The sequence below is a fragment of the Saimiri boliviensis genome, chromosome 14 (genome assembly GCF_048565385.1).
Source record: "Saimiri boliviensis isolate mSaiBol1 chromosome 14, mSaiBol1.pri, whole genome shotgun sequence".
Lineage (NCBI taxonomy): Eukaryota > Metazoa > Chordata > Mammalia > Primates > Cebidae > Saimiri > Saimiri boliviensis.
In genome coordinates, this window is record NC_133462.1 from 79,233,454 (window position 1) to 79,258,673 (window position 25,220).

The 25,220-nt window shown below is 46.5% G+C and overlaps 1 protein-coding gene across 2 annotated transcripts in view; it reads left to right on the forward strand.

Annotated features, from left to right (window-relative positions):
* The window catches only part of GALNT2 (polypeptide N-acetylgalactosaminyltransferase 2), a 211,323-nt gene that overhangs the window by 84,262 nt on the left and 101,841 nt on the right, over window positions 1-25,220 (forward strand). For both annotated transcript variants that reach the window (XM_039464229.2, XM_074385310.1), the window contains exon 2: window positions 23,792-23,885. In XM_039464229.2, the coding sequence (XP_039320163.1) occupies window positions 23,792-23,885 (94 nt within the window). The remainder of the gene's footprint in view (window positions 1-23,791; window positions 23,886-25,220) is intronic.

A 25,220-nucleotide genomic window follows, 5' to 3' on the forward strand; every position in this document is an offset into this window, starting at 1 on the left:
TTCCTGCATGGCCCTCGGGAGGAACCAGCGCTGTGCCCCTTAAGCTCAGACTTCTGGAACTGTGGGACAGTGCACTTCTGTTAGTTCAGCCTCCCAGTTTCTAGCACTTTCCTGTGGCAGCCCTGGCAGACTTACTCAGGTGGTCTCTGTCAGATTATTTATAACTCAGCCTATCACATCGGTAACGTGTGGTTTTAGCATTTGGCATGACTGTCCAAGACCCCTTGAGTTCTGATATTTACATACCAGCACTTAAAAAGACTTTCTGTGACCACAGCATCTTTGCTGGATGGGGTCTGGGTCTGGGGCGTTGGTTTCCAAACATCAGGGTCCTTCCAGGTGCAGCTGCCTCGCCCCGCGCCCCAGGCACCCCCCTCCCGGTTTCCACGTGCAGTTTTCTAGGGAAGCACTTCCCAGGTCTGTGTAAGGGTCACTTTCTCTCACATCTGTGGAGTGGAAGTCCTAAGGCAGTCACTGTCCAGGGCCTGCCTGGGGCTGGGAGAACCTCCCGTGCTGGCTCCAGCCTCCCTCCCGCCCTCTCACTGGCTGCCTGGGGCTCCCTGTCGGTTTTCACTTGGGGGCAGGGCCCTGCCTGCTGCCACTGACCTTCTGGAGACAGGCCTCTCCCTAATTATAGCTCATCTCTTAATCCCAGTCATCGTTTCAGCTGGCTGTCCTTGAACTGAAAATTGAAATACAATCCAGCCTGTAGCTAGCTGTTTAAAAACCACCTTACTCAAAGAGAGTCAAGATGAAGAAATTTTAGCTTCTTTCGGGATCCTCCAAAACAGATCAGGAATGATTGAATCAGGCCGGGGTCTCCTCCTTTGGGGTTGGGAGGGACAGGGCAGGACTCTCCCAGAACAGTCCCGTGGGCAGAGCTAGGTTTCGTGAGGACTGGAGCGTTTGTCATTTGAAGACCATTTCTAAGAGAAAGAGTGATTGTAAACCCCAAACTGGGCTCCCAAGTGAATAGCATAAAGGACCCCACAGAAGATCACAAATTGTCCATCCTGATTGGAAGAGAGAGAGATTAGATTGAAGGGGTCATGCGGGTACTCTGAGGGTCACCAAGACTCCAGAAAGTTCACTCAGGAGTTCTGAGCAGAGGACATAAGTCTTGCTTTAAAAGGATGAATTCTCTAGTGATTTTGCCACATGAAGAGGGGAGGGAACCATTGTGTCAAATCAGAAAAAAAAAAAAAAAAAAACCATGGGATCAGTGCTAAGGGCCTGGGTGGTGGGCTCTGTCCAGGTGGGAGAAGCTGATAATGAGGCTCGGTCAGTGGGTGGTTGATAGAAACAGAAGAGTAAAGATTTTGTATTTTTAGGGTGGGGAAGGGAGGGTTATCGATTTGAGGTACAACTGGAACAGCAAGTAGACCTAGCCTCTGGGTGGAGATGACCTTCTGGGGTTGGCATCTGGAGAGGGCGCGGTTTGGGGATGTGAGAGCAGAGGCGGTGGGGGGGGATCCTGAATCTTGAGAGAGAGAGAGAGAGAGAGAGAGAGAGAGAGAGAGAGAGAGAGAGTGTGTGTGTGTGTGTGTGTGTGTGTGTGTGTGTGTGTGTGTGTATGTGTGATGGCAAAGACCTGGATCCTGAATCTTAGAGAGCAACTGTCGTATCGTACCGATCGGGCTGCTTCTCGGCGGCTCCTGGTTACACAGCCGAAGTCCACTGTGTCATTTGAGGCCTGTTCTGGCTTCCACGCTGGTCTGCATTATCATCCTAGGGAAGTCACCTTGTCCTTGGTAAGATATGTTCATTGGTGAGTTAATTCAGGAGACTCCTTCTTGTGTTTCTTTTGCCTCCAACGTTCGTTTCCTGAAATCGATTCTTCCTTCATCATGTCAAGTCGCCAGGGCCATCTTCAACATGTTTCCTGGACGCTGGATATTTTATTATCGTTTGTCATGGATCAATCTATTTCTTTCTTTCTTTTGGCCTGTACTGTGGCCCTTAAGCTATCATATTTCCTACAGCTAACTTGGCTTAACTTTGTAATTCAGGGGCAGAGTGTCACCTGTAGGTTGTGGCTTTGGAAAGCAGTGTGGAACTCGCGGACGTGGCAAGGAAGCTGGTGGTGTCTTTTTTTAATAGCACACCTCCCCCCATGATGTCAGAACACTGTCTACACACTCTGATTCATTTCAGTCAGTCCCTAAAATGTAGCAGATGAAATGTTGGCGAGACAGCTCCTCTGGCCTCAGGCAGCTAAGCCATCTTGTTTGGGAGATAAGAAAAACCAACCATTCTGAAAATACTTCGGTTCTGTCATTAGAGAGCTGATCAAGTGGACTGAAAGGCAGGGTCACACTGGGCTGCATTATGTTTTGATTTGGAGAAGCTATCACAAAAGAGGTAACATTGAGTCAGAACCTGAGAGAACTGGCGAATCCATGCTGGCGTTATGTCAGGTCACCCCATGTGTATTGTGGTCATTTGACCTTGGTTCAGACGCCACTTCAGTTTAGATGCATTTAAAAGCAGAGAAAACATTGGAACTTCCTGTGTAGTGCTGAGTGGGCGTGAATTGAGATGTGTGTGAACCATTGAGCATGACACGTGGCATGTAGTGAGCACCATGTTAGCAAATTTATAGAAAGCTGCGTTGTGTCACCATACACCCAGGGAATGGCTTGAGGGGTGGGGAGCAAAAACCCCACCAAGTACTGGCAAGGACATAGAGTAGCTGGAACTCTCATCCTTTGCCGGTGGGAATGCAAAATGGTACAACCACTTTGGAAAACAGTTTGGCAGTGTCTTATAAAGATAAACACACGTTCTCATGCAACCCAGTAGTTCCACCCTTAGATATTAGCCAAGGGAAATGGAAATTTATGTGCTCATGGGATTCGTCACGGCATTATTCATGTTTGCCAAAACTGGAAACTACGTAACTGTCCCACGACTGGGGAAATGGATAAACAAGCTGTGGTGTGCTTACACAGGGAACGCAGCGTGCGGCGGGATACCCCCCTGCAGAGAAAAGGAGGCAAGCTCGGCACCCACGATATGGATGGATCGCTACACATTATGTGCATTAAGAAGCCAGCGTCCAAAGGCCACATGCTGTATACTTCTGTTCATATGACATTCTGGAAAAGGCAAAACTATAGAGAAGGCAGATCAAGGATTGCCAGGGGCTGGAGGAGGGAGTTAACTGCAGAGGTCCTCAGGAGTTTTGGAGGGTGGTGGCCTGTTCTGTATCTTGATTGTGGTGGTGGTTGCATGACTATATGCAGATGTCAAAATCCCAGATCTGTATACTAAGAAGAGTGAATTTTTCTGCATGTAAATTATACTTTCATTTAAAAGCAGCTAAAAAGAATCAGGAGCCAAGTCAAGGAAGTGAGAAGGATCTTGCTGTATGTGGAGAACCGTCATGGAACAGGCCGGAACTGAGCACAGATGAGGTTAGATGGGTAGGATGGACTATGACTCCAGAGGGGTTGAAAGGGAAGTGTCTGCACCAGGCGTGGTGGAACACAGAGAGCCCCCGGGAGGCCCGGGCAGCATCGGCGCAGGATGAAGGGGGCATTTCGAGTTGTGTGAGGGAGATTAGAGGCCAGAGGGCCCAGCCAGGAACTAGTGCAGTTCTCTCGTCTACAGATAAGGCCTGAACACAGCAGTTGGTTGTAGGATTCTGGAGAAACTGGAGCTTAGAGCTGATTATATTATATATATGTGGGCTGCCTTTTCTCAGAGATGGGGAAACTAAGGCATAGAAACTTTTATTTTGGAAACATGCTAAATATAGAAGTAAGAGCTAGGCCTCCTGAGGCACTTTGCCAAACTTTATGCACAGGAGCTATGATCTGCAAAATCTTTCTAGCCTGGGCTCCCTCTCTTAACTTGAGACTCTTCCAGGGAGCCCAGTGTCCACAAGAGAGGAAGCAGCTGGCCAGGGCCACAGAGCTGGAGCTACCCCACGGGGCAGAAGGCCTGGGGCTCTAGCAAAGGGTCCTGTCAGTGTTCCTGTTACTTCCCTCTGTGTAAACCAAGTCAGGCTTGCAAATCAGCAGCCTTTCAGGTCTTTTCTCTCCTTCTGGAGCTCTTACATGTTGCAATCGCCTACCCAGCCCGCCGTCTCCCATCACAGGTAAAGATTTTGTACCATCAGCCAGCAAGTGAGTTGGATGAATGCCACCATCTGAAAGGCTTTTGTTATTTGCACACAAGGTCCTGAATAGCTGGCAACAAAGAAGATCGAGCCTTGGACCTAGTGTGTCTGAGCCGTGCCCCAGCTCCCATGCCGCTTTGGATTTCAGTGGCCTCTGCAGCAATTTATTATTCTTACATCAGATGTTTGAAGTAGGTGAAGGGGCAGGTGGCATGTGTCTGGTGAGGTTGCTGACACTGCTTTTGGGTAAGAGAGAGAGTAGTGGTTGAAACAGCATTAAAAAAAGCATGCACTTTAACCTGTAACCTGCAAACATTCCTTTGAGTTTACATCGCCCTGGAAAAGGACGCTCTACCCCTGCCCTATTGGCTGTAGCCCTTTGCTGTTGATGTGGGGCTTCATTTACCGGGAATTGACAGGGTTTTGGTCAAGAGTTGCTCCTTTCTCCGCAGTCACCTTTAATACCCCATCACATCTCATCTTTGCATACAGAGGCAAAGCCTTCTACTGCTTTTTCTGTTAAAGTCTTTAGCACTCCCCTGAGTTTATTAGAAGGATCGGAAGAAAGAGACCCTGGGTGTGAGGTGAGGTCAACTGGAGAAATTCACCCTGTTATTTCGTTTCTTTGTTTGGGTCCCTGCTTGTCATTTCTACAGATTCTGAAAGAGACATTTAAAACTAAAGTCTGGTTAGTTGAGGATCAGATGCGTTAGACTTTTCTCAGAGCAGGGGGAGCAGTCACTTTGCTCTGAGCTTGAGCCATGAGGTCCACACCAAGCCTACCTGGGTTGGGGCCACCTTGAAGTGTGCAGTGACCTCAGGGTGCCAGATCACCCTAGGCCGTCGTGGTCTCCCCCAGGCAGGCTGTACCTGGTGAAGGCGATGGACTCCACATCTCATGTGGCGTGAGGCCAAGTGCCTGTCGCTCAGCTTGAGGAAAAGACACCGAGTTCACCTCCCCCTACCTGCAGGCCGGCTGGCTCTGGGTGCAATGACCCTCCTCTTCCTGGAGTTGCTGTTTTATTGTGGACCTGTTGGAAGTGCCAGCTTGGCTGGCGTTTGGCTGGATCCCTGTTTACTGTAGAGCTTTGCTCCCTGCTCTGGAGGAGTCAGCTGCCGTGCCTTCTGGAAGGACTGCCAAGAGTTGCCGAGGGGAGTGGGAGTCCTCTCTATGGGGTGTCTTCTGAATCCAGCAGCCACACCACCCAGTTCCTAGGCCAGTGTCCTTAGTTTCTGTTCACGGATCAGACCTTTATCTCTTCTCCAGGACGACCACCATTATCTGCTTGTAGTCCTTCCTCACGCCCTTCCACTAAGTGCTTCTCATAGTCCTTCCTCACGCCCTTCCACTAAGTGCTTCTCATAGTCCTTCCTCACGCCCTTCCACTAAGTGCTTCTCATAGTCCTTCCTCACGCCCTTCCACTAAGTGCTTCTCATAGTCCTTCCTCACGCCCTTCCACTAAGTGCTTCTCATAGTCCTTCCTCACGCCCTTCCACTAAGTGCTTCTCATAGTCCTTCCTCACGCCCTTCCACTAAGTGCTTCTCATAGTCCTTCCTCACGCCCTTCCACTAAGTGTTTCTCCAACCCATTGTCTTTGTCATAGTTGCTAGTATCAAGATTTTCCACTAGTGCTAACAAAACTCTCTGATGCTATCAGACATGTGGTATGGGCCAGGCAGTATACCAGGTGTCTACAGAAATCCTGTACGGTGACTGTTGACCACTGTCCTCATTGTGTAGGCGAGAGTGAGCCTTAGGAAGGGCCTTAGATGTGGCCAGGATCACACACCATGCCTGGCACTCACCTTCAGTCTCTGAAGGGCAGGGTCTCCCTGTATACCGTGATCTCTGCATCTCTTCTTCTAGCAAAAGACTCAAAAGAATTTTGAAATGAATAAATTGGTTCTATCAGAGATGGCTGCTGAAGTGCAAAGGCTCTCTCAGCCCTGCTGATGCACAGGCTCTCTCAGACCCTTTTTCTATGTTACAGAAGGGAATATAATACCCAAAATTGGGTTTTTGTTTTTGTTTTTTGGCATAAACTGTGGATAGCACTAGATTTTGCTCCATCCAGAGCTCTTTTGACTGAACTGCCCTTTCATGTTGTGCCCCCAGCGTTTTTATGGGCAACAGCCATATACGGTCTACTTCTTATCTATCATGAAGTTGTTATTGAGGATTTCCTGTATTATTTCACTCTATGTTTGTGTCTCTGTTATCTCTGATGCTTAGCAAACTGTCCCAAATGGAATGACGATTTATTACTTCTTAAAATCCTGTGACTGTCTGGGCGGTCCTTTTGCTGACTTACCTAGGACTCACGTGTGCCCTGTGGTCAAGTGTTAGCAGGGTTGGCTGGCTGGTTCAAGAGGGCCTCACACATCCTATGTATTTGCCAGCTGTTGTCTGGGGCTCCTCAATTCTCCGCATGCCCCGGGAGCATAGACCAGCTTCCTTACACCGTGGCGGTCTCGGGGCAGCGTTCTACGAGGGCAAGTACAATGTGCAAGTGCCTATTAAGCCTCTCCCTGCCTCACGTTTGCTGGCATCCAGTCGCCCGAAGCAGATCACACGGCTTAGTCCAGAGTCCGACTGCAGCTGTCCGTGCAGGAGTGGCAAAGAAATAGGGCCACCGCCAATCCACTGCAGTCCAGTACCCAAAATCCATTCCTTTCATGGCACATTTCGGAATCTGGCAGTAGAATTTCAGTCTCAAGATACTCATGACTTCCTTTGGGTGGTGAGCATATGGTTGGTTGGAGCCCAAGCTTCAGAGTTCAACCTCAGTTGGAATTTTGACTACATCACTGACCATGGTGCCTTTGGCAGGTGACTCCCATCCATTTCTTCATCTGTGGAATGGATATGATGATACTTTCCTTCCTGAGATTGTTGTGAAGTTAAATTGAGACTGTACATGAAGCCTCTGGCCCATGACTGATCTCATTACACCTTAATTCTCGTTTCTGTTCCTTCTTTTACTTATGTCTCTGGGTAGTTCAGAGTTTAAAAATTCAGCTTGACCACAGCATCTTTACTTGGTAATTTCCTCAATCACCATGTTCCATTTGTTTTGTATTTCTCTTTAGGTTTTTTGTATAGCCACCCAATCCTTTTTGGAAAAATAAGGAATATTATTAAAGTAAAACTGAGTAGTAAAATTCTGTTAAAAAAAAAAAAAAAAAAAAAAAAAGAAATCTTGGCACTCCCAGTTATTCGGTTTTGCTGGTAAGAGTCAGGATTATAGTGCTATTGAGCAAGCTTGTGTAGATACTAATGAGTTTCCACATTCCTATAGATTTGACCCAAGTGATCTTTGCAGATTTTCACAAGCACTGAGGACTGACCAGCCTTCTCACAAGTCTTCCAGCACTTAATCCATCTGGTCCAACACATCCCTAAAAAGCCGGGTTCTTCAGGGTGTTATGCTGAAGCCCCTATATCTGATCACCTACTATATTCCACACATTTTTCATGCATTCTTTCTCATCCTCTGAGAATTTGGCATTCTGGATGAGGCTGCTGAGATAGATGAATAATTTATAAAGTTTTAGAGTTCTAAATCTAGTTCTTTCTAGTTTCTCCTGGAGCTCAGAAAACAATACCCCGGAATGAAGGCCTCAGAAGCAAAAGGTTTTTCACTTTCACCTGCCCTCCAGCTGTCAGCCTCCTTCTCCCTGAGGCTACCCATAGACGCTAGAATCCCTCTTCTCTAAGACAGGTCCTAGGGACCAGAGCCCATTTTCCCTAAAGCCGGCCATCAAACCTGAAAGTACGACTCTTAACTTTTCCTCTGCCTTGCTATGTAAATACTGTTTATAAAAACATCATGTGACTTACTTTTGTTCGACTGTGGGTCGTAAGATCCCCATTCCAGAGAGGGTCCTGCCCACACCCAGAATGAAGGGATGTTGCTCAGAGAGGCTGAGAAGAATCTAGATCAGGCGTCCCCAAACTACGGCCCGCCGGCCGCATGCAGCCCTCTGAGGCCATTTGTCCGGCCCCCCTGCCGCACTTCAGGAAGGGGCACCTCTTTCATTGGCGGTTGGTGAGAGGAGCACAGTATGTAGCGACCCGCCAACGGTCTGAGGGACAGTGAACTGGCCCCCTGTGTAAAAAGTTTGGGGACACCTGCTCTAGATGGACGGGCCTTGCTGGGCTTCCCCAGGCGATCTTTTGGCTTTGGATTCTGCCCTTTTTGATCAGTCATATTTCAACATGGCCCTCCATACCGTGTTGAACTTCAGCATAAAAATGGACAATTTCCCCTGTATCGTTGGGTCTTCGTTCTGATGGCTCATGCATATACACATTAAATCAATGTGTATGCCTTTTCTCTAATTAATCTGACTTTTTTGAATTGATTTTTCAGCGAAACTTCAGAGGGTGATGGGGAAAGTCAGTGGACACATGAATCTTGGGCTTACAGAAGGATAGGAATCAGGTAAACATGTTCTCTGAAATAGCATTAAAACAACAGCAACAAGAAACAGACTTTTGTCCAAAGGGACTGTTACATTCTCCAACCTCAGTGTGCTGTGAGATGAGATCCTGGCCCCACTTGGAACAGGCTCCATGGAGCGGGCACATCTTGTGGGCCACTGGCCACTCCAGAATTCCGTGGATGCCCTGGGGCTGAGATGCAGTGGAAAGATGACCCGTGACTGTTCCCAGCGCTGTTGCTTATGAGAGACCGTGGGATGTGGTCACTCCGGCAGTCTGTCATGCGGTCACTCCGGCAGTCTGTCATGCTTTAGCATTGTCAGCTGTACAAGGAAGTGCGGGGTAGCTTCTCAGGCAGTCATGTGGCTCTGGGCTCAGATTCTGTTGAGAGCCTTCTACACTGCTAGTGTCACAGCTGATGTTCTTTTGTTGAATTCCACCTCATCACAGTGGATAGAAAACATGGTTTCTATTGCTGTGAGCTCCAGAGCAGGAATCTGAATTTGCCTTTGAAGTCGGAGCTGCTCATAGCAGCTCACCCTCTTTTCAGCTTTCCCATCAGGATCAAACGAGATGAAGTGTGTGGGAAGGAGAAGCAACCCTTAAAAGTAGATCTTGGTAAAAATTACTGTTTTCCAAAGTTGGACCAGGGAAGCTAAGAGGAAAGAGGGACAGTCCCCACTGACTCTCTGGGCTGCCATGGGCCAGGCCAGTGCCAGTCACTTGGTGTCAGTGAGCTTATTGGATGTAGCCTTCCCAACCATGTGGACACAGGGTCAATCTGTCCGTCCCAAAACTGGCCCGGGTGGTGGAGGGAGCCTGGATTCTGGGCCAGTCACACCCTGATGTGACACTGGATACACTGTCTGTTAGCTGTGTGCCCTTGACTTTGTCTTTTTTGGGTCTCAGTTTTGTCATCTTTTATTAATAAAAGGGGTATTAATACCATACCTCAGAGATGTTGTGCAAAACACGTGGATAACTGCAGTAGCACACGTGTGGCTACTCTGTAAGGCCTGGCACGTAGAAAATCCCTGGAAAATGCCAGTTCTGTGAAGGCGGCGTCACTGTCACTGTTATTCCCATGTTCTGGGTTGGTGGCGGAAGGGCCGTCGGGCCCGTGGGGAGTTACCCAATAGAGGCCAGTGCCTTGCTTTCTCTCAGGCGCGCGATTGCCCATGGATGCGCTGTCAGTACCCAGGTTCCCTGTATACATTTAGCGCTGACACAAGCACCCAGGACCACTTTGGTCTAGATCAGGCGTCCCCAAACTACGGCCCGCGGGCCGCATGCGGCCCCCTGAAGCCATTCATCTGGCCCCCCGCCGCACTTCAGGAAGGGGCACCTCTTTCATTGGTGGTCAGTGAGAGGAGCACAGTATGTGGCGGCCCTCCAACGGTCTGAGGGACAGTGAACTGGCCCCCTGTGTAAAAAGTTTGGGGACTCCTGGTCTAGATTGACCAGTGTCTTGGAGAAAGCAAAGATTTGGTAGGGAAAGGGATGTACGCAGAGGGACAAGCCCCTCAGCGGGCCTGGAGGACTGTGTCTGATCGTGCCATCTCTCCCTGCCCGGGATGGTGGGGTGCTCTCTGGGCCCTTTTTCTAATTGCAAGGTAGAAGGGAGGCCACCTCAGATTCTAGAGTAGTGCCTGGACTCCAGACCTTAAAAGCAGAGGCCAGCTCACACATGTTTCTAGAAACAGCTTTTGGGTCTCCTGGCCCAGGGATTCCTGTCGTGGCTTTGGGCAGCATTTGGAGCCTCTGGCCAGATATCCCTTCATGATGTGAAATATTACATAAGGTCAAAGTTTCAACTTTAACATGTCTGTGCTAAATTTTTAAAACTACTCAACGATTCATGAAGATAATTTAAAAACATGAAAGTTTGAGAGGAGAGCCAACACTCATCATTCTCCACTCTTAACACAGTCATTTTTATTGCATTCCATTCCAGGCTAATCCATATGGATACGTATTTTTATATAGTTGTTTCATTGTGTACATAAAATTTTGTCTTCTGCTTTTTCATTTAACGTAAGCATTTTGCAGGTGGCTATGTGATCTTTATAATTTTAATGGATGCATAATATTCTTTGAAGGGGCTGTTAACAGAAATTAACCTTGTACTAGTGAGTGTTCTGAATTTCTTGTTTTTTGTTTTTTTTTTTTTTTTTTCTCTTATACATAATGCCGCAGTATTTGTGCATAAGATTTATTCCTTATTTTAGGTTAGTTCACTGGGATAAATTCACAGAAGTGAGATTTCTTGGCTTAAAGGTTTTCAGTAGCTTTCTAGTTCTTGATGTCGGGTACCAACTTGCTTTCCGATAAGGTTTAATTTACAATGTGTCCTTTTGCTTTTAAAATAAGATAGTGAGACAGCCGCAGCCTGTGTTGTGATGCCAAGTATTGAGATAGTATAGAAAATGTACTAGCTGTTGAAGGCAGAGGATGGACATAAAAATGAGTGAGCCAGAGGTAGGGGATTTCACAGCTTGTCCCTGGGTGGCCCCAGTCATTCTGTCCCAGGGCAGCACTGGAGAGGGAGGGAGGCTCTCAGGGTAGCCAGAGCCCCTGAGAAGGGCTGGCAGATGCCCCACAGGGCTGGAGGCTTCTGTGTGGTGTCCTGCTGTAGGTCACTCACATCAGGCATGATGTGAACCTGCTCTGCTCGGCTGCTATGATCTGATTGAAATAACCTTCTAAGAAAAGAGCTTGGAATTGTGGAAAGACCACTGTTTTGGATCTGGAGTCTGGGCTTTGATGGAACTGCTTGAACTACCTTAACCCATGTGTTTACCCGTGTTTAAAGTGGGCTAATAAGGCATGACAGTGTCCTCTGTACAAATCCTTTGTGAAAGAAGAATTTGTAATTTATGAAATAAACACCTTTTGAAAAAACAGATTAGGATAATCCTTATAGGGTTTGGGGGTAATAGTCATACGGCTAATAGCCACTGAACCCTGAACAAAGAAAATGTTAATGAGAAAATGTGCATTTAAAATTAATAGAAAGAAACATACAGTCTGTATGTATTGCTCATTTGTTAGAACTTTTTCAGGCTCTCCTCCCCGGAGCGTCACTGAGATCCTCATGATGTTCTCTTTGTTGGGAGCAGATAGCACACGTTTTGCATGGTGTGCCTCACATGGTTTTTCTCGTCTTCTAGCTGCTTTCACCATCTTTCTAAACATCCCACATGGGTCACCATCATTTTCCTAACTTTGAAAGGATTTATCAGGTCTTTTTCAAATACCTGCTTCATCAGTCCTCAGGATGCACAGCTTTGGCCTCGCCGTGGAGAGATGGCAGCAGGACAGTGGACTGCAGGGTTTCAGTGAGCACACAAGCGCGTCTTGTCCCTTCCTTCTTGCTGTGACCAGCGGTGTGATGTGCTGGTCTCTGCCTTCTGCTGTCTCTCAGGGCAGCTTGGGAAAGCCTCTCCTCTCCCCTGACTTCTCTGCTTTCTTCCCTTTTCCCAAAATCCAGGTCTAATTCTAGTGGTCCCCAAGAGAAGTCAACTGAAGTGTGAGGGTTCTCCCTTTGAAGAGAAGGGGTAATTGCTGTACAGAGAACCTCAGATCGGGGGAGAATTGCTGTATGGGGGACTCATGAGGAGTAAAAGAGAACATGCTAGTGCCAGCCCAGTGCCGGGCCTGGGGTGGGTGTTGAATACGCATCATCCCTCTCTCTCACACTTCGGTTGGCTGTACCTGGGCTGTATTGCCAGGAATTCTGACTCTGAAATGATTTGTGATGGGATAAGTCAGGGGAGAAGCTTATTACAAATTTCCCATTTCATTTGTAACCCTCAGCCCTTTGGGGGCTCTTTGCATATCATTCTGAGACTCATTTTTTTGCTTGGAGATGCTCTTCAAAACAAATTCAAGTGTTTTATTTTTTGGTGGCCGGAAGTGACAAAGGGTCTCTTCTTAACTCTGTTGCCCAGGCTGGAGTGTGGTCATGCAATCATGGCTCACTGCGGCCTCAAACTCCTGGGCTCAGGTGATTCTCCTGCCCCAGCCTCCCAAGTAGTGGTGACTACAGCTGTGTATCACCACGCCTGGCGAATCTTTAAAATTTTTTGTAGAAGCAAGGTCTCACCATGTTGCCCAGGCTGGTCTTGAGCCCCTGAGCTCAAGCTGTCTTCCTACCTTGGCCTCCCAAAGTGCTGGGATTACAGTCATGAGCCACCACTTCCAGCCCTGGAGCCACTTCTGACTCAGTGGTTGCAGAGCTGGCCTAGGAAGGAACCAGTTGTAAGGAAGTTAGGCCCTCACAGGAAGGAGTTGACCAGATGGTGGTGGGAGATGGCGGCACCTACTGGTGACAAGTAGCATTGCACTGTAGTTCTGCAAGACCTGCTCGTGGGCTGCAGTGAAGTGCCCAGCCTTGCAGGTGTATTGACAGGGTGGTGGTGACGCTGGGTCGGGGGGAGGAGGTGGAGTAGCAGGGATGTGAAATGTTCAGGGCTGCAGCCTGGCCTGCCGATGAGGCTGCCTCCTGCTGGCCTCCCTGCGGCTGCTCTGCTGTGGCCCTTGGGTGCCGCTCGTGACCAAGTGTTGCCTGAGGGTGTCACCTCTCTCCTCCCACCTTTTATTCTTATCTATTGGGAATGATGATTATTTTCTAAATTTTAAAATCTAACTGATTTTTACATAAGTCACAGGGGAAATAATTTTCTAAAACACCTCCCCCCACCTTTTCTTTTTTTTTTTTTTTTTTTTATAAAGAGACGTTTTCTAGTTCAGTTCGCAGAAGTTCATTTTTCTAAAGTAAGAGAACCTGCTTCAGCTGTAGTTGAGAAACCCAGAACAAGAAGTGAGCTTCGCTTGAGAGAGGGCTTTGTGTGCCACCCCCTGGCTGGGGGAGGCGGTGGACTCAGAGCCAGTGTTAGAGATTGGGGCCATAAAGACTCCTTAAAGTGTCAGGCGCTCAGCTAACTTATGGGCTAGAATTATCTATCGGCTCTTAAAGGACCTGCTGCTGTTCTTGCCTTCAGGAGTGGGGAGTTATCACCAGGAGCTAAGAGCTGACCTGCTTCATAAACTCTTATTTAGACCCAGGAATAAAGTAAAAGCTGCATGTTAATGTAACAAACAGCTGCCCCTGTGCGCGCCTTCTCTGGGCTGCCTTCTGCTCAGCATGAGCCTGTGGGATGGCCTGGCAGCTCTTGAAGAGGATGGTGCTGTGGAATAGATTGCTTTTAGGCCTCTCCCCTCCTGTCCCCGGATCGGAGCTGATTATTCTCATCGGAAAATTGGCTTTCGAGTGAGCATTTATCAGGAGATGAATACTCAAGTTTCCCTGAAGGAAGAGGGAGGTGAGATGGCTTAAAATTGCCACTAAAAATGAACAGGCCCCCTAGAAATAGATGCTTGACAGATGTGGGCCCAGGAGTGTTCAGTGTGATTGCCTTCTCTTTAGGGAAATAGGATTATGCACACATTTTTGTAATTTTTTTCAATTTTATATTTTTCGAGGACAGTTTTAGACTTACAGAAACATTGGGAACATTGTGCAGAGAGTACCTGTATATCCCATACCCAGCTTCCCAGTTATTAAAATCTTACATTTTAATAACATGTATGATTTATTTGTTATAAAGAACAGACAGCATTGATACATTATTAACTAAAGTTCTCACTTTATTCAGATTTTTTTACAACATTCCCCAGTGTTCTTTTTCTGTTTTAACATGTTACGTTATCCAGAACACCACATTCCAGTTAGTGATCTGACCTTCTTACTGTGACATGTTTTTAGACTTTCTTTTCTTTCTTTCTTTCTTTTTTTTTCTTTTTTCTTTTTCTTTTTTTTTTTTTTTTTTGATGACCTTGACAGTTTTGAGGAGGCTTGGTCAGGGATTTTTTAGAATTTTTCTTGTCTGGGGTTTGTTTGATGTTTTTTCTCATGATTAGACAAGGGTTATGGATTTGGGAGGGGAGGACCAAAGAAGTAAAATATGCATAAATTAAGCAAGTTGGTTAATGAGTTAATTATGGACAGAAGAGGAAGTTTAGTAGCCTGAATAGTGACTGCAAGAGGAGTAAAGCCTAGACCCTCAAATTCGAGGAAGGCAAGTGTGATATTGTTAATGATGGGACTTAATGTCTAACTTGTATCATGCCCTTATAGTTCAAAGGAAATGGGATGGAGTTGTTCTTAAATTTCCATGTTATATCTTGGGAAACTGAGGTTCAGAGAGGCAGAATGGGTTGCTTAAGGTCATAGAGATTGACCAGGACTTAACTGGATGTGCCAGTGCATTTGCAAACCTTTCCTATGTGCATTTTGTATGCCCAGAAGTTCTAGACTCAACTGGCTGGGTCACTAATGGCCATTTCATCTATGTGAAGCTATAGGAATTTAAATTGGAAGATTTTTGTTAAATGAAGGCAATTGACCGACTGTGCATGGAAGGAATGTGCAGGGTGATTTACCAGGCCTTCTTCCTGTTAGAGAAGTTAAATGGTTGAGGATTAATGATGATGCGATTGTAGTTCGTGACTTCAGCACAAGTCATTGTTACAGTTCTCAAATGTTGAGCCAGCCCCGCAGTATTCCCCACCAGCCTGCTTTTCTCTGAGGTTACACAGTAAAATAAGTGAAGTGGTGACCTTTATCATAGTGTATTTTTTATTTGTGAGCAAGTGGAGTATGTGTGAAGCAGTCTGTGACTTTGAATCCAAAATAGAAACTTGCCCTCCTCTCATTTTGCAGCATTGAGTTTCATAAACCAAGTTGGAGTCATGAATGTGAAACTGGAAATGCATGGATGAAGCCAGTGGTTCTCAATACTGAGAACTGCCTGGGAGCTTCTAGACAAACCCCCAAGGCTGGGTCCCATTTCCTGAAGTGGTGACTATATTGCCCAGGGCAGGCGCAGGCATTGGAAAATCCAAAACCTGGCCTTTCTGTCTTGTTCCTCACCCTCTACTCTACCCAGGTCTTTATTCTTAAACCTTTTGTATCTTTTGATTTTTGCCCAAAAGTAAAGGTTTTGGGAGCTGTTGGGTTGGAGCTTTTGAAGCTTCCAGTAGGCTGATGTTACTCCTCCACCTGTATTCTACCTGCTCTCCCTAGGTGCTGGAACTGAGAGGGTTCGTGGCTGCCTCTGCTACATGTGGCACAAAACGTGCTTCAGAAATATTTGAGAGACTGAATGAAGCATATCTCTGGTCTCTAAGGTGTATTATGTTCCCTTTCTATTCTAACAATGAGTAGGAGGAAAGATACCACTCTTTCTTGTAAACCAAACTGTTGCTTTCAGTGGGAACTTTTATTAAGAAACAAAAACTGATCTCTTTTATAAATCCATAGATATCAGTGGTTTACACAGTACAGGCTTCTGGTTTTAAGAGAAGTTTTGCCATTGTTCAGAGTGATCTTACTGGCCTAGTGTATTAGTCTGTTCTGCATTGCTGTAAAGGAGTACCCCAGACTGGGTAATTAAGAAAGAAAAGAGATTTGTTTGGCTCTTGGTTCTGTAGGCTGTACAAGAAGCATGACAACAGAATCTGCTTCTGGTGAGGAGTTCAGGAAACTTTTAATCATGGTAGAAGGTGAAGGGGAGCAGATGTGTCCCATGGCAAGAGAGGGAGCAAGAGAGAGGGGGAGGAGGTGCCAGGTTATTTTAAACAGTCAAATCTGTGTGAACGCATTTCTTTACCATGGGGAGAGCACAAAGCCATGCATGAAGGATCTGCCCCCATGATGCAAATACCCCGCCAGACCTCACCTCCAACACTGGGCATCACATTTCAACATGAGATTTGGAGGAGACAAACATCCAAATGAAATCACTTAGTTAACTCGGGTATTCTTTTTTCAGGACCCTTTCCAAGTAAGTTAAAATTTGTAAGTTATTTGGAAAGTAAAAGTTTATATAGTGACACAGTCAATCAGTGCGTTTTTTTTTGCTTCTTACGAGAAGATCTGAAGATTATTCCTCTACACTAACCCTGTGGAACACCAACCCTGAAGAATCAGAAATAATTAATAGTCCTTCCGGTTCTCCCAGGGGTCACTTAATAGGGAAAATGCTTGATCACGGGAGGTCTTAGTCTTTAGCAGGAAACTTGTCTTCTCTAAAAATTTGCTTTTGAGTAAACAGTATTTTAGTTAGTTTAATGATTTAGCTTGGCAGTGTGCTGTTACCTTTTAAGAAATGGGCTGTGAAATATAAATTATTACATCATTTAAAAGTATCTGGCAACCTGTTTTTTCCCTGAAACTTGAGGTTTGCTGTATGGATTGGCTGTCATGATAGTTACTGTAAAGTCATCAAATAACAGAGAAAACTAGACGATGAGAAGGGAATCAAGTAGTTGTTCAGATGGTATTTTTGGTAATTTAATCTGCCTCTGACCATATGGTCTAGTGAGCTGAAATAATTTAACAGTGACAACATATATTTTAGTAAGCAAGATTAAAAACAGCCCATTTATTTTCTGTTTTCTCCCACAGTAATATTTTTATGTCTCTGTTAACAAATATGATGTTCTCCATTTAAATTATATGGAGGCAGCTTTGGATAATTTAGCAATATACATAACATTTATTCTTCGTTATCTAGTTTTATGTATGTAAGCATGTTTATTTTAGTGGTGTTTCGTAATTCAAAAATGTTACCAAAGGTGATAATTGTGTTTATATTGGACATGGGTAAGACATAAGTGTGAGATGAAGCAATGTTTTTGCCACACAGACTTGCTGCTTTTGTGACTCAGCTCTTGGCTTCCATCACATCACAGCCCCTGCCCCACACCCTGCCTCACACAAATGACTGGCTAGATACAGCCGTCTCTGCCCCTAGCAAGCCTTATGGCATTGATGCGTGTCATGGTTTTAGTATAGTCTAGATATTAACCAGTCTTTTATTATCCTCCTCTCAAAACTGGAGTCTAATCTCAGCTCCATGAAACCTGATTTCACGTGAGCTGGACATGGTGACTTGTCTCTAATGAACAGACTGACAGAGTGACAGTAAGCGATTTCCCAGACTAGGCCATAAAAGGTGCCATGGTGTTTCCCCTGCTCTTGTATGTGCCCTCCTCCTCATGTTTGTTGGGGAAGCCAGCTGTCATTTCGGGAGGACACTTAAGCAGCCCTATTGGATGGGCCTCGTGAGGAACGGGGGCCTCCTGGCAATAGCCATGTGAGTTACCCATCCCGGAAGCAGACCCTAGCCCGAGGCAGACCTTCAGACAACAGCAGCGCTGGCGGAAATCTTTGCCGCCTTATTAGAAATCGTGGGCCAGAACCATTCAGATTCCTGACCCTCAGACGCTGTGCGAGGTAATAAACGTTTACTGTTTTAAGCTACTGAGTGTTGAGGTAATTCGTTTTGCAGCAGTTGAAAGTCTTGTGGCCCTTCTGGATCCTGTTGTCCAGTCCTCTGGGAAATGAAGGGTTGGCCTGCACAGTTAGTTCCCTGAGCAAACGGATGGCATCAGTAGTGCCTAAGGGGCTTGCTCATCTTCCAGCCAGCTGTGCCTCCTCGCCCCACAGTGCCTTTCCTCCTCAGCCCCGCTGACCACCTTGCCTTTGGCAACTGAGCCAAGACCACTTCTTACTTTTTTCTTATTTTGGATCAGAGACAGATTATACTGGGAATATTAACAGCTAAACCTATATTTACACGTAGTTTTCACAACTATTTCATAAAGTAACCTATTGGATTTTCTGCTTCTGAAAATAATATCATACTATTTAGATGTCATTGCTATTTTATCTACTTAGAAATAGGATGAATCTGAGCTGCTGTGCTCTCTGATTATGGCAGGTAGGTAGACATCACTCAGCCATGGATTCCCATCTAATTGCACTCATGACCTGGTGTCATTCCATTTGTGCCTCTCTTGTGTGCATTTGTAGGAACTGTGTGGGCAGATACATATTTTGAGGTTTTAAGATACATAATTTTGAACTAGATTAAAATATCTAATATTAGTAATCACTGCCAGCTTGGGTAAGTTCATAAGTAAGAGAATTAGAGTTCTCATGTCTGGTCCAGATGCCATTTACACAGGAAGAGAAGACCGCAGCACCATACTTTAGGGCGTCTAGGTCTTCACAGAGGCTGCGCGTGGATGCATCCAACACCGTGGACCAAGGGGTGATGCCAGGCAGGGCGGCAGTGTTCTCCTGCCCCGGGTTTCTCATTTGCTCGGCAGGGGATCCTAGCTGCCTGGTGAAACTTCCCTGATGGAATGCAGTATTTGGTCAGAACTCGAGCCCTCGCTTGTCCACGCTCTCCTGAAGCACCGTCTGGCTGTGGGGTAGTCATTCCGCATTCACTGTCAACATCCCTCCTTTGAGGGTGGTGCAAACAAAGCAGAGATCGGTCCGCATGCTGGGAAATCAAAGCGGGCTTACGAGATCACAAGCTCTGAATTCTCTGCAACTTTTGACCCAGCATAAACCACATCATTACCCCTCTAATCTCAGCAGTTTATACTTGTCACTAAAAAGAGGACCTGTCTGTCACGGCCTCGTTTTCCCCTTAAAAGGGAGAAAACACACAGCTCTGTTGGTAGCACAGCCGGGATACCAGTGAGCCCCGGGCGGGCGCAAGAGCCTTCTTCACACGTTTGCATTCAGTACATTTCCATTTTTGAGTGGTACCGACACTAGTGTGAATAAGTCTTATAATGTATGTAAATGTATGGGAGGGGGATTGTAACGAAAAGCTTCCACTGCAGAGTGGGCGAAGCCGGTACAATCAATCTGAGTAAGTAGGGCAAGGATTTTGTTTTTTTTCAGCTGCATTTATTATCTGAGCAACTACTGTAAGGCCACCATCGCACTTGGTACCATAAGGATACAGAAGGAATATGACAGCTTCCCTACCCTCAAAGAACCTATAATCTTTCTGGATATCAAACATGGGCCAAACAGGCAGCGAATGTAAAGGATCCTCAAGTGTTAACCGAAGGTATCAGCTACACAGGAGCGCTGGGCAGGCAGGGACCCGCTGTGCAGGAGGCATTGAGCCCAGCCTCCCAGTCTTAGAAAAGCTAGACTCCGACGCCCACTGCCACTGGCAGAGCTATGGCCGGAACCTGAGGCTCTGGCCCCGAGGCCAGTGCCGCTCCCATGGGCCATGCGGTCTCTCCTCCTTTCCTGCTTGTGCCTACACCCGACCCTCCCTGGGTGGTCTCCCTCCTGCTGGCCAGTAGCTTGAATTACCCTGGGCCTTTTCACAAGCCCGGATTTGTGACTCCCATTTCCTTGCAGATCCCACCTCTTGGTATCTCACGGTAGCTCAGCATTTCCAAACCAAACTCGTCTCTCTTTCCTAGCATTGCTTCTCACCCTACACAGCAGCTTTCTTGTGTATCTTCTCGGTAGACATCATACCTATGTCAGAAGTGCTGCAGTCAGAAACCTGGGGCCGCCTTTGGGTCTTCCTACCCCTCGCTCTCCTCCTGCTGCCCTGCAGCCCCTCCTGGCTGCAGCTGCCTCTGCTCTGTCCCTGTGGGACCTGGACTGGGTCCAGCATGCCATCTTCCTGTGCTGCATTGCCAAAATGGCCTCCTGGGCTCTCTTCTGTCTTCTGGTCTGCCCCCACCGTGTAGCTACAGTGATGTTTCTAGAACCAAGTCTCAGACTATCCTGCCACTCCCGTGCCTTCTTGTTTTTGACCTTTCCTTTGTTCCATCTGTCTGCTACACCTGCCACCACGCGCTAGTCCCCGTTGTTCCTTCTTGCCTCCCTTAGGTCTCCACCGAGGGGCCACTTCTCTGCACAGCCTTCCTGGGGTCCCTGCTCTACACAGGTTTCCCGTACTTGTCTGTGGGTGTGTATGCACAGCACAGGCTGAGATGCCTGGCACCTGCTGTGTCTCTAGGAGCTGACTTACTTCATACCCGCCCAAGGCCCTGGGTAGGCGTGGAGAGAAGAGGGTGGGACAAGACTAGTGTCTGCAGACCAGGGGTGGGTCAAGCCTGGGTGCTCTGTCAGCGTCAGCCAGTGAACCTAGTCAGCCATCTCTGCAGGAATTTGCTGATGATCAGACATACTCTGAGATGAATGGATAGTACAGTGTCTTAATTGAACTTTGATCATTTAGTTGGGGGAGGTAAGAAGCTATCTTATCTAGAGGCAGTACAGCTAAATGACTGAGATCGTGAACTCCAGCCCTGAACTCCCCAGGGTGTGGATCCAGCCTTGTATGAACACTAAACGTTCAGTGCCTTAGCTTCCTTACCTGTCACATGGGAAGAGTATAGCACTGCAGGATGATGAGCATGTGCGCAGTGTCCAGAGTGGGGTTTGGCACCTTGTAAATGCTGTCGAGTGTTAGGCAGCAGCCACCATGGTGGTTCTTCCTTTTCATTGTCCTCCCCCTCCCCCTCCCCTCCCTTCACTTCATCCTCCTCCCTATTCCTCCTCCCCCCTCCTCCTCCCCCCACTCCTCCTCCTCCTTCTCCTCCCCACTCCTCCTTCTCCCCACTCCTCGCCCTCCTCCCCACTCCTTCTCCTCCTCCCCACTCCTCCTTCCCCACCTCCCCACTCCTCCCCCTCCTCCCCACTCCTACTCCCCACTCCTCTTCTCTGCTCCTTCCTTCCCCTCTACCCCTTTCCCTCTCCCCTCCTCCCCTCCCTTTCTTTCCCCTCCTCCTCCTCCTCCTCCTCCTCCTCCTCCTCCTCCTCCTCCTCCTCCTCCTCCTCCTCCTCCTCCTCCTCTCCTTCCCCGAATTTACTCTAAGAGCAGGTAGTTAAGATGATAATCTGCACTTTTTGACCTTTTGACCTGGAAGTCCAGAACAAAACAGTCCTTTGTGAGTGACCTCCTAGAAATATATTCTTGGGTTTTTATGACATTTCGAGAATCAGGCTCTTATAATTTAGTTTAAATTGAGCCCTAGCCTGTCATTCCCACTCTGACTTACATAAAGGACCAGATTTAGCTTCTTACCAGCTGTGTAACCTGGACGAATTGCTTAGCCTATCTTATGTGTCCTCATTGTAAGACAGGAATTATAAAATGCAGTAATGAGAAGAGGGTCTGTGCGCAATGCTTGGCACATAGTAGGTATTCATAAATTGCACGACATTGATCCATCTGCTTGGTACCTTGCCATGCCCTAATTACATGGGCATGAACTCCGCTTGCAGTAGTTTATAGTAGGCACCGTTGATCTGAAGGGAGAAGGAGCTTGAGAAGTGCTACCTATGGGAAAATCAGTGTCATTTGTGGGAACAAGGAAAAAAGTTGATTTTTCTGGGGAAATGTTGATGGTTGACCTGCAAATGTTCGCTAATGACTGTAAATAATGACTTTATTTTTATGTGTAGGAAATACGCTAGAGTCATCAGCCCCACTGGCAATGTTCAGTCTTTATTTTATTCAGCCACCGGTTTAAATGGTTTGATTCATTAGCTGGTATAGGTAGGAGGCCAGATGCCTATGGGGTGTGGGGGTTGGGAGGTGGGATTTATCAGCCACAATGCTACAATCAATCCTCAAAATAAAAATTAATGGTTAATTAAAAGTCTGCACAGTGTGACTGTGGTTACTTCATTACTTGCTGATTTAGTATTCACGCACATCTCATTACTTTGTAAAGCCAGTTGGTGGGTTAGATTCTCTCTCTGCTGCGTATCCGCCAGGGTTCTTGCAGAATCACTGCCAGGAGTAAATTGAAAGTTTCCTTACAGCCGAGTAATCTCAAAAGCCAAGTTATAAATATCAATCCTCCTGCCTCAGCCTCCTAAGTAGCTGGGATTACAGGCATGCACCACCATGCCAGGCTAATTTTGTATTTTTTAAAACTTTTTGTAGTAAAAATTATTTAAATTCAGATACATATGCACTTTAATACATTTATTGCAGTGTGGGATAAGACTTGCAAAAGTGCATAGGGCGCTGAAAGGCCCAGGAAGGCGTTCTGATGGGCGAGTGGGGCTAGGATCCCCCGTTCCTTTCACCAGCCCACCAAGGCTGCAGTTCTCCCCCTCCTGCCGTTTCCACAGCAGCGCCGAGGTGATAAACCCAGCTGTACTGCCTCATGAGAGAAGCAGCGGAAGAAAAGCTGGCCGAGAGAAGGGGGAGGCTTAGGAACAGTTTCTCTCTAATCACCACCCCTCTTGAGTAAAAATGCAGATTATTGGCAGAGCAGGTTGCATTTGGAAAAAATGTGTCATTTGGCCAAGGCCCTGAGAATTACCCTTCTACACATCTCTTACGTTTTAAGTAAGGAACCAAAACATCTCCAGTGGTGAACTTTCGTGAAGCCTGCAGTCCCCACTGGTCCAGAGGAGTGCTTGCTGGTGGAATAAACCCATGGAGAGCTGGGTCCCCTGCTCCGCGGGGGCAGATTACCGCTGCGCACCCACCTAATCGCATCTGCTCAGGAAAATGGCCAATTGACAATGCTTGGCTCACAGGAGTCTGCTGGGAAAATTACTAGCCATGGGTTATTTCTGATGTGGGTTATATATAGAAACCTTTCTTATATTAGTCACAGAAAGCAGATTCCCAGTGGTGGAAAAATATATTTAGCTCTGTGGTCGTGCGGTTGTTATTTAGTCTGATTTCATGTTGATAAATTAGAGTAAATTGTTTGCCCAGATGAGTTGAATAAATTCTGCCAGAGCTTATATCTTATTCTGGTTTCACATTAAGTCCTTAATATGTATTTTGGTTTCATTGGCAGTCCTATTAGAGTAAGCCCTAGAAAAAGCTTGGTGGCCCTACCCCCGCTCTGCGTTAGTCAATGGAATTAAACAAATCATGTAACACTCCCTGAGGGGAGTTCAAAGGGCCCCTTAGGGAGAATCTGGTCCTAAGATGTCCATAAAGCACCTAAGCTCTGGAGAGCGACCTTCATTTTCATGATTTTAATTTAACTGCTGTAGAATTATTTCAGTTAATTTCCTTTCCCCATCTCACTTCCCCACCCTCACAAATCCCCAAAGCCCTGGGAGTTTTCAGTGTACTTTCTTCTGACAGATACCAAATACAAGTATAAAATGAAGACAGAAATGTAAACCCTTTGGAAAGGTCATGCCCATACTTTTCTTCCCTTGTGTCTTGACTCCCTGACAATTTCTGGTGTGGGGGTGGTCCTTAAAATGAGCACTCCCTCCTGCTCATCAGTGCCTCCCCAGGGCCAAATGTTACTCTCCTAAGAGTCCTCGTGTATTGAACTGATGAATGAAGGTGTGCCTGAAGAACCAGTCAACTCATCCAGTGTCTTTGTTCCCCCCAGGAGGACTGGAATGAAATTGACCCCATTAAAAAGAAAGACCTTCATCACAGCAATGGAGAAGATAAAGCTCAAAGCATGGAGACCCTCCCTCCAGGTACTGCCAGGGGCCAGGAAGCCATCTTGCTTTGCGAATATGATTGGGAATGCATTAAATGTCTCCCTGGAGCAGGTGGTCTGTGGGGAGAGGCTGGATTCCATAGGTCAGCAGGAGAGAGCACTGCTTTGCTGCAGTGGCTCACTGCTGTAATCCCAGCACTTTCGGAGGCCAAGGCAGGCGGGTCACCTGAGGTTGGGAGTTCGAGACCAGCCTGACCAACATGGAGAAACCCCGTCTCTACTAAAAATACAAAATAAGCCGGTCGTGGTGGCACATGCCTATAATCCCAGCTACTTGGGAGGCTGAGGCAGGAGAATCACTTTAATCCGGGAGATGGAGGTTGTGGTGAACTTAGATTGTGCCATTGCACTCTAGCCTGGGCAACAAGAGCGAAATGCCATCTCAAAAAAAAAAAAAAAAGTATTTATTAGTTCACAAAATTTTTTTAATAGACTTTTATTTTTTAGGGCAGTTTTAGCCTCAGAGCAAACCTGAGGGGAAGGTACAGAGAATTCCCATATACCTCCTGCACCCCTACTCCAACACACATACATCCTCCTCCACTATCAGCATCCCCCAGCCAAGCGGTGCGTTTGTTACAATCCATGAACCCACAGTGACACATCATCATTCAAGGTCTGTAGTTGACATTAGGGTTCACTCTCAATGTTACACATTCTGTGGGTTTGGACAAATGCATAATGGCATTTACCCACCATTGTAGTGTCATACAAAGTTGTTTCACTGCCTTAAGAGTCCTCCATGCTCTGCCTATTCATCCTTTCCTCCCCGCAGCCCTGGCAACCACTGATCCTTTTTCTGCCTCTGAAGTTTTACTTTTCTAGAATGTCATGCAGTTGGAATCATAGGGTATGTCAGCTTTTCAGATTGACTTCTTTCACTGAGTAATATATATTTCAATATATTAATATAGCATATTAATATTTATATTTAAAGTTCCTCCATGTCTTTTCATGGCTGAATAGCTCATTTCTTAATGAATGAATAATACTCCATTGTCTGGATGTATTTGTTTGTTTATTTACCTAGTGAAGGACAGCTTGGTTGCTTCCAAGTTTTGACAGTCATGATTATAGCTACTATAAATATCTGTGTACCAGTTTTCCTTTGTCAGAGATCAGTTGGGCAATATTCATGTGGTTCTATATTGGGGCTCTTTATTTACTTCCATTGATCTGTTTGTCTGTTATTTTGCCACTCCCACACTGTCTTGATTTCTGTGACTTCATGTAAACTCTTGAAACTGAGTAGTGTTAGTCCTCCTTGCTTTTCAAGGTAGTTTTGGCTATTCCAGATCCTTTGCTGTACATA